Here is a 14,376-nt window from a genome sequence, read left to right as displayed (position 1 = left end):
ACTCTGTTGGAAATTATGCGGGTGATCATAAGAAACAAAAATAGTCATTTACTGTTGTGGCAGAATTGACCCTAAACAAAAATTGAACTGTTTCAGATACTGGGCTTCATTTCAGCATAATTGCAAGCCGCAACTACACAGTTATACCGACAGCAAGAATTCCATATGAAATGCAACAGGGATTATAAAACTTGTATGCCATCTCTAACAGACTTTTGAGTTGCTGCCAAGTATAGATGAGTGCTTTGTATAGTGATGTATCCCTAGCCGGGGGTGGGAAAATTAAAATTGTCAACTATGCAGATTGAGCCCTGTGAATCTCATTGGGAGGGGATACCCCATTACAATTATGTCAGGCTTTCTTATGCAACTGTGCAAGTTAAATAAGAGGGTCCTCTCAAATCATAACAAAGACTCTTTATTTCAAAAGGACAATAATTAGTGCATTCAGGGCATTCATTTCAAATGCTGTTGGGACATGGAAAGCATGGGTTAAACAATCAGCCACGAGACATGGAGTCGCCTCTTACCTGCAGGTAGTGATGGGCTATTGGGCAATGAACCATGACCACTGTTCAGTGAAGCCCCCCTGGCAAATTTCCTACAAGCTAGAACTAGCAGATCTCTGCACTGTTTATGGCAGTTGGCACCACAGTCTGGAGTAAATCACCAGCAAAGGAATAAAGAATAGTTAGTTTTGGTAAACTGCTATTTCCAAAATGAGATAGGCCAGCATAGAATTTGCATTTATAAAACATTTTCAAAACTCAAAAGTAAAAACCCTGGATAACTGATATTATGTACATGGCAACAGAACATGCAGTGTGACATTGAAAGGGGTACTTGGTCATATTTCTTTGCTTATGAAATAATGGAAGACCTATTTGCTCTTTCCAACTTTTTGGCACTTATAATGCAGCTTAAATAGGTTGCCAAAATAGTACAAATATTGCCATGGAGAAAGTATGTTTGGAATCTCATGGGGAGGTACTGTGGCAGCATGTAACATGGACTGAAGAAGAAACTGGTAGCGTGAAAAAGATTAAAAACTCATGTATCTATACCTCTTCAGTCCAAAAGTATTTTTTCTACCAAAAAAAAACAAAAACCAACAAGAGTTCTACACATAGATTTATTCCTCACTTTAAAATCTCTCTTTCCCACATTCCCACCTGTCTCAGAGTATTAATTGCTTTCAAATAACCACTTTCTCAACTGGATAAGATCAGTTCATTTTCAATATAAAAATATAAGGAAAATAAACCATGTGACATCCTGCATGCTATTTCCCCTCTAAAGTGCATTTTTCCAATCTTGACTACCAGCTATTTTTGCCAGTCATGTCTCCTTTATACTGCCAGATGTAATGCATTCAAGCATTATTAGTCTCAGCTGCAGGCTGCTGTTAAGGGAAGCAACACACTATTTATATATGTTGGGAAAATTAAGTCAAGAAGTATTCTGCATGGACTCTAAAGCTGAGCAGAAAGGATTATGCTCTAATTTCTTAATAGGTTTTATGGGTGAATGCATGGAAAATTGCCAGGAGCATGGAAAATTGTCAAGAGGCAGTCAGGCATGTGAGAATGCTCCATTTTTATGCTTCTCCCAAAGAAATAGTGGTCAGGAGTTGATTACTGGTTCAAAGTTATATGTTTGCACTAGAAAAATTGGACAAGACTGTAATTCAGAAGCGTAGCAGAGGAGTAGGCATGCATAGGGATGGCATTTATTCAGACTAACCTGAATCCAAAAATGTATTGAATGGCATTTTACCAACAATCAAAAGGCTGAATATTAAAAAAACAACAACACCCAGAAATGAAATGGCCATGCATGATTTCCAGTACCTTTGCATTTGTAGCCTTGCTTGATTATACCCCAGAGCTGTAATTAAAGACAAAAGATATAAAAAAGAAAGCCGGAAGGAACACAACCTCCTTATGAACGTAGTAACAATGGCTACAAAAGCACAAACAGGAAATTACTCCACTCAACACCCTTCCTGTTAGAAAGAACTATCCATTCAACTGTGAGACTTTGCCCACACATTCCATTGCCTACGAATGAACCAGCACAGAACTGATTCAACAGGTCACACAAATGCTTTCCCAGTGAATCAGCAGAAGACTCTTCATCAGAGTCTGTTTCTGCATTTCTACTAAACCCATTTTCAGAGACTTTGATGCACCATAGAGTGTGGTTTTGCTACACTGCAATAATATTGAAAATAGACACATATACCCTCAACAAGGATAGACTCCTGTACTGGCATATCTGGAAAGAGGCACACTCAACTCGGTGAAGCTTCTTCCTTTCAATAGGTGGGCATAGGATTGCACTATTGATTTCTGTTATCTGTAATGCTAAACTCCCGAGTGTCAGGGCCCACTCCACTCCATAATTAGGAAAGAAGACTAAGAGACTCCATGGGTTGGAAATCCAAAGTACTTTTACTAATTATAAATGGTAAGCGAGCAGTAGTGAAGCAAGATCTGAATAATATGGCGCGAAAGCAATTGATATATAGGGAAACCCGTTCCCCCCCCTAGGATCAAAGCTCCAGTCCAATCATAAGTCCTTCAAATGTCAGGTGTGAGATAACTTCAAACAGACAGGCCGAAGATGGAATGTGTAGGCCGTTGATGCAGGCGGGAAACACGTACGCATGCGTACTCCCAACGACTGGTGCATCCTAGAACCTTCCTCCAGCACGTCAATTAAATCCCTCCCACATACATGCCCCCCCCTTCCCGTTTCATGGCAGCTGAAGCAACAGCAAAGCAGAAGCTGACACCGAGTCTCTCTGATGGGGATGAAAGGCATGTGCAATCGTTCTGCTTTCCCCTTATTACAGTCTAGAACAGGGGTGTCAAACTCCCAGCCCAGGGGCCAGTTGCGTCACACGCCCCCACCCAGTTTAGTGAAGGGGGGAAATGCGCTGATACGTCACATGATAACATTGCGACAACATGAGTTTGACACCCATGGTCTAGAAATACTAGAAGATCTCCAATGTTCCTTCCAGTTTGATTCTGATTCTGATTCAGTCAGAAAAATAGAAAACAGCAATAATAGAAAAACAGATGAATGAGTGAAGTAAAACCAATTTAACAACCGGTAAAGCTACAAGGAGACACAATCAGACAACAAAAACCTGGCCCACTCTTTCATATCATGTTGGTGCAGTGTGTGTGTGCGCGAGAGAGAGAGATGAATATTATTTTTGAAATAGGTCATGCTCAAGTATGAAGGTTCTATTATTTATCCCTTAACACATCTTAATCTCCCCATTCCACCATTGTATACTTACAAAACCAGCACAATGTTCACAGAAGGTTGGCTTAAGATAGGTCATCTCTTGGAAGTTATGTATAAAACCTGGTCCCATTTTGCACTGTAGCTGTGATTTAGCCCTTAGAAAATATGCCATCATTTCCCCTTTGCTGATAAGACCATCCCTGTAAAAAAAAAAAAAAATCAGGAAGGGAAGAGGAAATCAGTCATCACCATGCTAGGGAAAACAACAGAATTATGGCTCTCTTCCCAAGGGGTTAATTTGTCCAATTTCTGAAAGGCAGTACTTCCACAGATATGATTTCAAAACCTTCTGATACTTTTTTGGTCAGGAAAAAAATATTCCAAGAAGAAATTTGCACAGAAACACTCCAGTGGTGAGTTTCAATTTTTTTTTTTACTACCAGTTCTGTGGGTATGGCTTGGTGGGCATGGCATGGCTTGGTGGGCGTGGCTTGGTGGGCGTGGCAGGGGAAGGATAATGCAAAATCTCCATTTTCACCCCACACTAGGGGAAGGTTACTGCAAAAATCCCCATTTCCTCCCGATCAGCTGGGACTTGGGAGCAGAGAATCGATGGGGATGGGGCCAGTCAGAGATGCTACTTACCGGTTCTCTGAACTACTCAGAGGTCACGCTACTGGTTCTCCAGAACTGGTCAGAACCTGCTAAATACCATCTCTGGATCCAATGTTTCACATACCTCCCCCCTCCAAACAAGTTGATATGGGTAACACTGACTGTGAATTATTTGTCCATAAATTTTCCTTGGGAGCTAGTAGATTCAGGGTTCAGTCTGTGATTCATTCATCCATTTGTATTTAATGGTCTAAGAAAAGGTACTGTAATGTAAAATGGGACTACAGGTAGTCCTTGACTTATATCCATTCATTTAGCAATGGTTCAAAATTACAGTGGCACTGAAAAAAGTGACTTATGACCAATCCTCACGCTTATGACCACTGAAGAATCCCTACGGCCATGTGATTAGAATTTGGGCACTTGACATCCAGCATGTATTTACCACAGTTGTGGCTCCCAGGGTCATGTGATCCTCATTTGCAACCATCCAAGCCAGCTTCCGATAAGCCAAGTTGATGGGGGAAGCTGATTTCACTTAATGGCAGTGCGATTCATTCAATAGCTGCAGTGATTTGCTTAACAACTATGGCAAAAAAAGGTGATAATGTTGGGCACAAGTCACTTGACAATGCTTTGCTTAGCAACACAAATTATGGTCTCAATTGTGGTCAAAAGTTGAGGACTGCTTGTATAAGTCGCCTGTCCCTTGGAGTATTGACATGATGACTGAGAAACAGAAAGACCGGTATCAATCTTGATCATTATAGAAACACTGGAGATAATTTAAAAAAAGAAGAACGCTGCAGGATCCAATCTGGGTTGGTCACTGGGATTAGAGGTTTAGTCTTCCAAGCTTTTGGATTTGTGTTGGAGCCCATCCTCAGGGAACTTCTCTCTACTAGAAGGTGTATCCTGCAACATTATCCTGGAACATGTATATTTGCCTTCCTTCATAAAATGAACGCCATTTTTTGAAAATCTATTCAGAAATTAAGATTGCAAATCTGTACACGTGTAACTGAGAATATGCCTGATTGAGAAAATAAAGACTTAACACTTGATAAATGTGCATGGGGTTAGTTGGCTTGGCTGAGTTCCAAGAAAGCTAAGCTAGGCATAGCAGGTTAGTAGTCAGAAAGGAGATCACCAGGAAATGCCAAAGGTGAAAGTTACAATGGGACAAAAGAGAGCGTCTTGGAGGAAGAAAGTATATACTCCATCAAGCCTTAGAAAGCCAGAAACTGAGCTGGATGGGAGTGGGGAGTGGAAGGACTCAAGAATATCATTGTCTTTAAACATGAATGAAGTTGCACTGAAAATAATACCAAGAGCAGGATACTTACTGATCTTTGTCTAATACGCAGAATGAATCCAGAAAAGGAAAATTTGCTGCTATACTTTCAAAGTCTTCTTGTGAAATATACCCATCATGGTCATGGTCATAATTCTTAAAAACAGACTGAAGATGCAAGAAATAAGAAAAAGAGAAGAAAATGTCAAATGATTATAGACAACAAAGCAGAGGGGTGCATCTTAAAATAAAAGCTCGGTATAGGTCAGTGAGGGCTAACCTTTTCTTGCCCGAGTGTCCAAAGTGTGCGTGCGCCCAACCCCCCAAAATGCAATGCACACATGGCCCTTGTATATGCATATGCGCCCCACCCTGCGCATACACATGCTCCCTGCACATGCCCCACCCCCTGCAAATCTACTGCAGAGACCCAACAGCCAGCTGGCTAGCGGGAGGTACATGCACATGTGTGGTGGAGCTGAACTGGGCCGATGGCTCGCATGCCCACAGAATGAGTATAGGTATTAATGCAGTTAACTATTTATTTATTAAATTTACATGTAAAGCTCATGCAAGGTGATCATGGTGGCATATAATGCAACCATTAAAATAAAATATTAAAAAACCAATCGAAACAATTAGATTATTAAACAAGAACAAGACTGAGAGAGGATTAATTAATTATGGGGCAATATTAGGCAAATTCATTCTAATATGAGGCAAATTCATCCAGCCTTTTCCCCAGCAGGCTCATCTATGCAACCTTCCCCCAGTTAAACATCAAGTTCCTAATCTGATGCCTTTGAAACTGAAATTTGGCAGGGGTCTTCCAGGAGCAGAGCCTTCTTTGGATGGTCTGGAATCTTTGAAAGTCACTTCCCAGAAAAAAAAAAACATATCTAGATTCAATACTGCACTAAAACTTAACTTTTGTCAGGCTATGCTACATAGATAAGATACATGCAACTATTTTGTCACCTAAGGTAAACCAGCCAAAGCTGGAATGATCAGTCTTCTATTTCAGAAGCTCATTCTGAATTCCATTGTTGTTAATTGGTGGGACAGGAGCTTGATAAATGCATTAACTAAATGCCACATTTGCTTCAGCCGGCAAATTGTGTGCCTGTATAATAACATATGACGCATTGGCTCAGTGGCTAAGATGCTGAGCTTGTTTATCAGAAGTTTGGCAGTTCAGTGGTTCGAATCCCTAGCACCACATAACGGAGTGAGCTTCCGTTACTTGTCCCTGCTTTTGCCAACCTAGCAGTTCGAAAGCACGTAAAAAATGCAAGTAGAAAAATAGGGACCGCCTTTGGTGGGAAGGTAACAATGCTCCATGCGCCTTCAGCGTTTAATCATGCTGGCAACATGACCATGGAGATATCTTTGGATAGCTCTGGCTCTTTGGCTTAGAAACAGAAATGAGCATAGCCCTCATGTGCGGGAGAACCTTTACCTTTACCTTACAACATTTAAGAGCCAGTTTGGTGCAATAGTTAAAAGCACCAGGTTAGACAACAGATGACTGTGAGTTTTCTTAGGCATGAAGACATCTTGGGCCAGTTACTCTGTTTCAGTTAGGAAGGAAATAATAGCAAAGCACTTCTGAGATCTTGCCAAGAATACTGCAGAGGCTTGTCCAGGGAATTGCCAATAGTGAACCCTGACTTGAAGGTGCATATGTGCATATGCATTTTTGCACGCACACACACTTATGCGTAATGACAAACTCTGGTTTTGTATATGAGATTTCAGATTTGGAAACTCTACTGAAGGCCCTATCTGTTTGTGCATATCCTAACTTTTTTTTAGAAAAATAATTAAGTGCTGTACAAAAGTAAAATTTTATTTTACACCACAAATACAATTATAGTCAATTAAAAACATTGAATATGGTGGAGTGAATTAGAGAATACAGAACATTCATGCATTCATGAGATAGGTGAGAAGATAGGAAAATAAACTGGAATTCTACTGTCAATACTCACATCAACTAGCTTTTGGATATGTTTATTAATAACACTTGGGTCAGGCTTTGGTATTACACCAGATGCCCACTCAAGGGGTACTCCTGGCTTAGTAGGAGTTGTTGGAGAGGTAGGCTGTGAAAGAAAACAGAGAAGCATTTTTTTTTTAAAAAAAATCAGTATGAATGAATTGCAGGAGAACTGATTTTGTGGAAGATTTCTGAAGAGTTGTTTTTTTAAAAAAGAAAAAAAGTACAGAGAGAGAGAGAGAGAGAGAGAGAGAGAGGGAGGGAGGGAGGGAGAGAGAGAGAGAAACCAAAGTTACAAATTAAACAATCAAATTTTGCATAATAGTTCTTTCCTATTCGGTCTCTACAATTGTGGGCCACAAGGATTATCCTGTTTAAGCCTCTGCAATGCACAGTAAAGCCAATTAAGAATGAAATGATTGTTGAAAGGCAAGGTAAGAGCACACTTTCACATTTTTATCCAGAAAAAGCAAAGCATGATTCTAAAAATGGAGAAATCAATGAATCTTAACACAAAAAAGTAGATTATGAATCACTGCTCCAATACTGCAAGGTTATATTTACTCTTACACCAGAAAACCCCTCCACCAAACTTACTGATTTAGATGTTCTAGGTTCTAGCACCAGTGAAAGCTTATAAATATCATCTTCTGTGTGGTAGAGATCCAGTGAAAGCTGAAAGTCAAATAAAAATAAATGTAGCATATATTAATTACTGCCACTAACCTAATACATTTGAAAAAAACCATAAATGTCGCAATAAACTTTAATAGCTGTTTCAGTTATAGGAACACCACTCTTAAAAGAAGCAGTTGGGGGCACTTTCCAACCATGACCCATTTGCCATTGTTCAATGCTTGAAACCCCTTCTCCCATGCAAATATAAATCTGCAAAGTACGTTTGTAAATTTGATGTATATTAATACTCCAGGAGGGAAGCATGACAAGAAACTGGGAGTTGTTTTGTGCAGAAACTGGTGTGCGTGTGATTTCAACTTAATAGTTGATAGTGTCATAATCCCATGATGCTCCACCTCAGGCTTCTTCACTTTTGCAGGGGATGAGAGTGTGTTGCTGCCAAAACAGAAATTACTTTGTTGGTCAAACTCAGTAGTAATAAACAAGCTTTCTCTGTCAGCCTCCCACAAGCGAAGTCAATGGGGAAGCTAGTAGGAAATCAGAAGTCTTAATCATGCGAGTCCTTGCTTAATGATCCCTATAGTCTTCACTTAAAGACAACATTCAAAACTGCTGGAATTGCTGTTGCTAAAGATTTGGTCATGCAATGTCTTGCTTTACAACCACATGGCAGCTCTGGTCCCAATTGCTGTCACAAGCTGAGAGCTACCTATACAGAATTTACTCCTCTTCATGCCTCCCTAATTTTTTTTCTAATCTGAAGATTATCCTTAGCATTTTGATTGGGGGGGGGAAGTAAAGAAGTCCCCCTTATTAGATTAGGATGTTTCTATATCTCTGGGTGGGAAGTACAACCTGCTAATTTATTGGACTTAAGTTTTGTGACATTTACTGCATCATTTTCAATGTGCCTTCCTTTTTTCTTTCTTTAGATGTTGACTTTCAGGAATAACTTTATGTCATTTATTTTTTACTGTACCGAGTCTCATTACTTCTGACTTCAAGGTAAGGGACTTATTTATTAGGTAAGGCATACCTAGTCTCCTTAGAGAATTTACAAAGGATTTAGGTAACCCCATTTTCTGTTTGCAATCTTCATATGTTTTCTTCTACTTCTTTCATTTATTCCCCCAATGTCTCCCCAAAAAAGCCTTGAAGAGAGAAATGTGTTCAGTGGCAGCCATGGTGGCTACCGTTTGATATTCTAACAGGACATTCATGAATAAATCAGGGAGGCCAGACTTGAAGGACCATAGATGTCTCACCCTGCTGTAGGGCTCAATAAAAAATCAATGGCACATAATTATCCTAAACTTCTAAAGAAAGAAACTCAGGAAATACATATTGGAAATTGTAAATGTCAGAAAGGACCTGAAGTCTGATGAACTAGTGGGGTATATATGGTTTCTGCTCAGAAACGTGTAAATAATTCCACATAATAAAATATAGCAATTGAGGCCTTTAATCCTCTGAAAGACGAAAATACCAGATACTCTTGAGATGAAGAAAGAAATCAGACAAACAGATAGAATAGCTGATATAATTATAGATGGTTTCAGTGAGCCCTAAACCAGGATAAGAAGCTTTCAGTTTTTCATATCTAGTGCAAAATAACAACATGAACCTACTGAACAAGATGAGGAATGTACAGCAACCGCTCAGCTACAAGTGTCAACAACTTTCACCAACAATCACACTGAGTAAAATTGATTACCTTATTATAAATTAATAATGGCAGGATAAAAATCTAATAAGCAAAAATAAACAAGATCCAGAAGTCCCCTGAGCAAATTAAACCTCTCACCTAATTTTAAAATTCACCTTTAAAAACAGATTTCCTGAGTTAGTTTCAATCTGAAATTTTCTAAAAGATTGTAGTTCACACACGTTCATTCAACTGTAAAAACAACTGGGGCTTTCCAGGCATTTGCATATTTTCAGAACAGGTTAATTAAGAGTGAGACATAGTAAGACAACTCTAAAATCAATTTGTTCCTTCTGGTCTTTCTATCATTGATAGCAACTTTGAGAATAAAATACTGTTCATTCGGTATTACACACACACACACACACACACACACACACCCGTGAAAATCTACGAAAACAAATATATATTTGTTTTCGTAGATTTTCACGGGTGTAGTTATGCTGGTCTTGTGTTCGGGTCTTTTCCCGTATAAGATTCCCATGTAAGACAATCTCAATCTTACATGGGAAAAGACCCGATTCGGCGAGGTCCCACTCGCCATCTTCAGGCTGGTGTTTGAAGGAACCAAATTAATCTCCAAAACTGAACATTTTAACAAGAGAATAATTATGGAAGCTATCGAAATAGAGAAACACCCCCACAACATAAATAAACGTGATGATACCTCCCACCTACCAGACATCTGGAAACCAGCCCCAGTCAACAAACGAGCCCCACCCACCACCCAGGCCATTACAACAACGCTCCAATCACGCTTTAAGCCGAAAACACCAGCCTGAAGATGGCGAGTGAGACCTCGCCGAAACGTTGCCAAGACAATCTCAATCTTACACAGGAAAAGACCCGAATAGAACAAGACCATATACATACATACATACATACACACATACATACATATTTTTGTAAATTTTCACGGGTGTAGGTATGCTGATCTTGTTGTATTCAAGTCTTTTCCCATGTAAGATTGAGATTGTCTTGGCAACGTTTCGGCGAGGTCTCACTCGCCATCTTCAGGCTGGTGTTTTCGGCTTCGTGTCTGTGTGAGAAAAGTGTGGTCGGAGCTGCCGTCTCTCTATAAATCTTGGTGTGTGTGTGTGGAGTGCTGGCTTTGTTTCAGTAAGTGGATTGATTGGCTGTGTAGTTGTATCATGATTGGTAGATTGGTGCTGGCTGTGTGTCCATTGTTGTTTTGTGCTGTAACGGCCTCGATGGTGGGTGGGGCTCATTTGTTGACTAGGGCTGGTTTCCAGACGTCTGGTAGGCGGGAGGTATCATCTTGTTTGTTCATGTTTTGGGGATGTTTCTCTATTTTGATAGCTTCCATAATTATTCTCTTGTTGAAGTGGTAAGTTTTGGAGATTAATTTAGTTCCTTCAGAATCAATTTTGTGTCCTATGGCTTTAAGGTGCTGGAAAAGGGAGGAAGTTTTTTCTTTTTTTCTTACTGCGTTCTTGTGTTCTGCGATGCATGCATTTATTCTCCTATTAGTTTGTCCTATGTATGTTGCAGGGCAGATTTTGCATGGTATTTTGTAGACTCCTTGGTTTTCTAGCTGGATTTTCTCTTTGGGGTTTCTTAAGACGTTGGCTATTTTTTGGTCAGTGTTAATGGCTATCTTGATATTGTATTTGTGGAGAATTTTGCTGATTTTATCTGTGGTGCCTTTGATGTAAGGGAGGAGGGCGATGCTGTTCTGTTCTGTGTCTCGGTTCTTGGAGGGAAGCCTCCCTTTGGATTAGGTTGGTAATTGTTTTTCTTTAGAATCCGTTAGAGATTAATACATTTGTGAGAGTGTGTAATTCAGTTTTCAGGTGGTCTTTGTCAGCTAGGCGTTTGGTTCTGGAGATGAGAGTCTTGGCTACAGAGTTGATCTGTGCAGGGTGGTGATGGGATTATGCGTTTAAGTAGCGGTTGGTGTTTTTTTTTTCTTCCAGTCGATGGTGTGTCCTAGGGAGCCATTAGGTTTTTTGTAGATTAGGACATGCAGAAAGGGAAGTTGTTTGTTTGCTTCTGTTTCCATAATGAATTGTATTTTGGTGTATAGGCTGTTGAGATGTGTGAGGAAGTTGTGCAGTTTTTCTTTCCCATGTGGCCAAATGACGAAAGTGTCGTCAATATATCTAAGCCAGAGTTTGGGTTTGTGTTCAGATTTATCTAAGGCATTGGATTCAAAATGTTCCATATATAAGTTTGCGATGATGGGTGAGAGGGGTGATCCTATGGGTGCTTCTTCCATCTGTTTGTATCTTTGTCCATTATGGATGAAGTATGTGTTGGTTAGGCAGTGGTTGGTCAGGTCCAGGATGTGTTTAGGGGGGTTGTGTTTGTTCTGAATACTAATATATAATATTTCTATATTTAAAAAACATGCAAGTTTTAATTTGGTACCAGATATATATATTCCTGACTGCAACATTTGACAATAGGAAAGGAACAGAGAATAGGTAAGGAAAATAAAGGATGATCCTGAAAAAAAATAGCAACATAGCGCAGGTAGTCCTTGCTCAACAACTGGTCGCTTAGCAGCTAAGTTACAACAACTTGCCCAGAGCAACTTACAACCTGTTTTTGAAGTTCTGCTGGCTGTACTCCCTCCCCTGCGTTAGGTGCTTTGGCAACTGGTTCACATTTATACCCATTTGCAGCATCCTGTGGTTGCATGATTGTGATTTTTGGTCCCCCCCCCCCCCCCAGTTTCTGTGGTTTACTTTTGTTTTCCAGCAAAAAAAAAAAACAGCCCATTTGCGAAAACTGATTTATTTAACAATGACTGCAAAAAAGGGTGCTTAGAATTTGTGGAGATTTAGATGGAGGAGGACAGGCTTCAACTTAATTCTGGAAAAACTGAGTGGCTCTAGATTTTAAGTCCTGAAGATTTTCCATCTTTAGTTTTGAAGAGGACAAACTTCTCCATTCAGAATTAGTGTGCAACTTGGATGGTCTTCCTAGTCTCACAGATTTTATCCAAAAGCAGGAGACAGCTGCATTGTGGGCTTTTACACAGGTTCATCTTTTCCTGGACTGGGAAGCCTGGCTCATGGTGATTCATATCTTAGTCATCTCCCATTTAAATTAGAATAATGCCCTTTACATTGAGCTGACCCTGGAGAACATCCAGAAGTTTCAGATGGCCCAGAATGCTGGTGTGTGCCCACAATACAACATTCTGGACCATCTGAAGTTTATGACCATTCTTGATATTCTCATAAAATATATAGCTTCATGAGTGCGCTGGCTCCCAGTAGATTGCCAGAGGGTTACCATTTATTCAATCCTATATGGGAAAGGAGCAGGCTATTTCTGGGACCATCTTTCCTCCATTCTTTCTGCTGTCCCACCAGGCCTAATAGAGAGACTATGTTCTGGAACCCCTCCATCCAACAATGCCACCATGGATCTTGTGCCTTCTCTATAGCTGCATCCACTGAGATGCAACCAACTCTGCTAGCCCTTCATAAATCTCTGAAGATCTGTTTCTCCAGGCAGCTAAGTCAATTTTCTCAATACTGTGATTTTGTTCTGGGGGTTGTTCAACCTGGGGCATCATTTTGTATTATCATTTTAATCTTTGTATATCTGTCAGATTTATTGTTGTAAGATGGATGGCTGTATAAATATTTTAAATAAACAATCAAACAAATAACCAATTTATCAGATGGTCTATCTATGCAATCTTAAATACTGTGTGCAGTGCTAATGATTAACCCTGCTTATTTCCTTTTATTTGCAGTAACTTCCTTAGCAGGCTTAGTTAGAAGTAATCCTGCTGCAAAACAATTGCAGCTTTAATAGATTTACTAGGATAAAGGTCTACAGTAGCACATGATCAAATTACAACAAATAAATAGCATTCAAAGAAAAAACCCATAAAATAATGGAAGCAATTGTGATCACCAGAAGCCTAAAAAACTTAAAAATAATAGTGATGCAGATAAAATGACTCAAATAGAAAAGGTTTTAAGATGTCCTCCCCTTTTCTAAATAAGAAACCCATAGCCAAGAAGACTCTTCCTCCTTTGCCTTCTTAATTTCAAATGGGAAGACCTGTTGATCACGCCTGAATGTTTGTCAGGTTCATACAGCAGACAGCCGTAATTCTTCTAGGAGATCCCAAATTCTTTAAGTTATATAGGCCTGATCAGTAACTGAATGGAACAAAACTGAAGTGTTCCATGTAAAAATGTCACTGCAACGATAGTCTAGCAGAAGTAAGTGAAAAACATTTAATGAAGTCAAGTATAATTAATTTTAGTCATCTTGTTCAAAAATTATTAGAGCAGCAGGACTTCAAAAGGACATCACAAGGGCACCTAAACTCTCCAATGATTACACCAATCATCCAATCTGGGACTCCTTCCATTATGTATGGAATCCTGAACACCAACTACTTCTACCATTAGAATAGCTTACAGCTCATGAAAACCCCAAATCCACAATCTCAGAAAATTAGAATATTGTGAAAAAGTGCAATATTCTAGGCTCAAAGTGTCCCACTCTAATCAGCTAATTAAGCCATAACACTTGCAAAGGGTTTCTTAAGCCATAATCATCACAATTATGACAAATCACAGCTTGAACTATCTTGCTTTGCATGTAATGAGTCTATCTCATATATTAGTTTCACCTTTTAAGTTGCATTACTGAAATAAATGAACTTTTGCACGATATTCTAATTTTTTGAGTTTCACCTGTATAAAACAATTCCAGTGTAAACCAAACAATAATCAAACCAAACAAAAGACCAGATGGATTTTCTAAAGATTTTTCAGAGGCATTTCAGATCAACAACACCAAAACTTTATTAGGAAAAAGCTGCTGAGAACATTGCTTTTTTTTAAAAAAAATACTTGTTTGAAGGTC

The 14,376-nt window shown here is 39.4% G+C and overlaps 1 protein-coding gene across 2 annotated transcripts in view; it reads right to left on the bottom strand.

Moving 5' to 3' along the window:
* RASGRP3 (RAS guanyl releasing protein 3) overlaps nucleotides 1–14,376 on the bottom strand; it is a 75,212-nt gene that overhangs the window by 4,808 nt on the left and 56,028 nt on the right. For both annotated transcript variants that reach the window (XM_032216813.1, XM_032216814.1), the window contains exons 10-15: nucleotides 7,767–7,844; nucleotides 7,162–7,275; nucleotides 5,223–5,338; nucleotides 3,314–3,461; nucleotides 1,851–1,887; nucleotides 531–656 (exon numbers count right to left, since the gene is read on the bottom strand). In XM_032216813.1, coding sequence (XP_032072704.1) covers nucleotides 531–656; nucleotides 1,851–1,887; nucleotides 3,314–3,461; nucleotides 5,223–5,338; nucleotides 7,162–7,275; nucleotides 7,767–7,844 — 619 coding nt within the window. The remainder of the gene's footprint in view (nucleotides 1–530; nucleotides 657–1,850; nucleotides 1,888–3,313; nucleotides 3,462–5,222; nucleotides 5,339–7,161; nucleotides 7,276–7,766; nucleotides 7,845–14,376) is intronic.

Source organism: Thamnophis elegans, chromosome 4 (assembly GCF_009769535.1).
Source record: "Thamnophis elegans isolate rThaEle1 chromosome 4, rThaEle1.pri, whole genome shotgun sequence".
Lineage (NCBI taxonomy): Eukaryota > Metazoa > Chordata > Lepidosauria > Squamata > Colubridae > Thamnophis > Thamnophis elegans.
The sequence above is the reverse complement of the archived record's forward strand: the minus strand, read 5'-3'. Positions and strand labels throughout refer to the sequence as shown.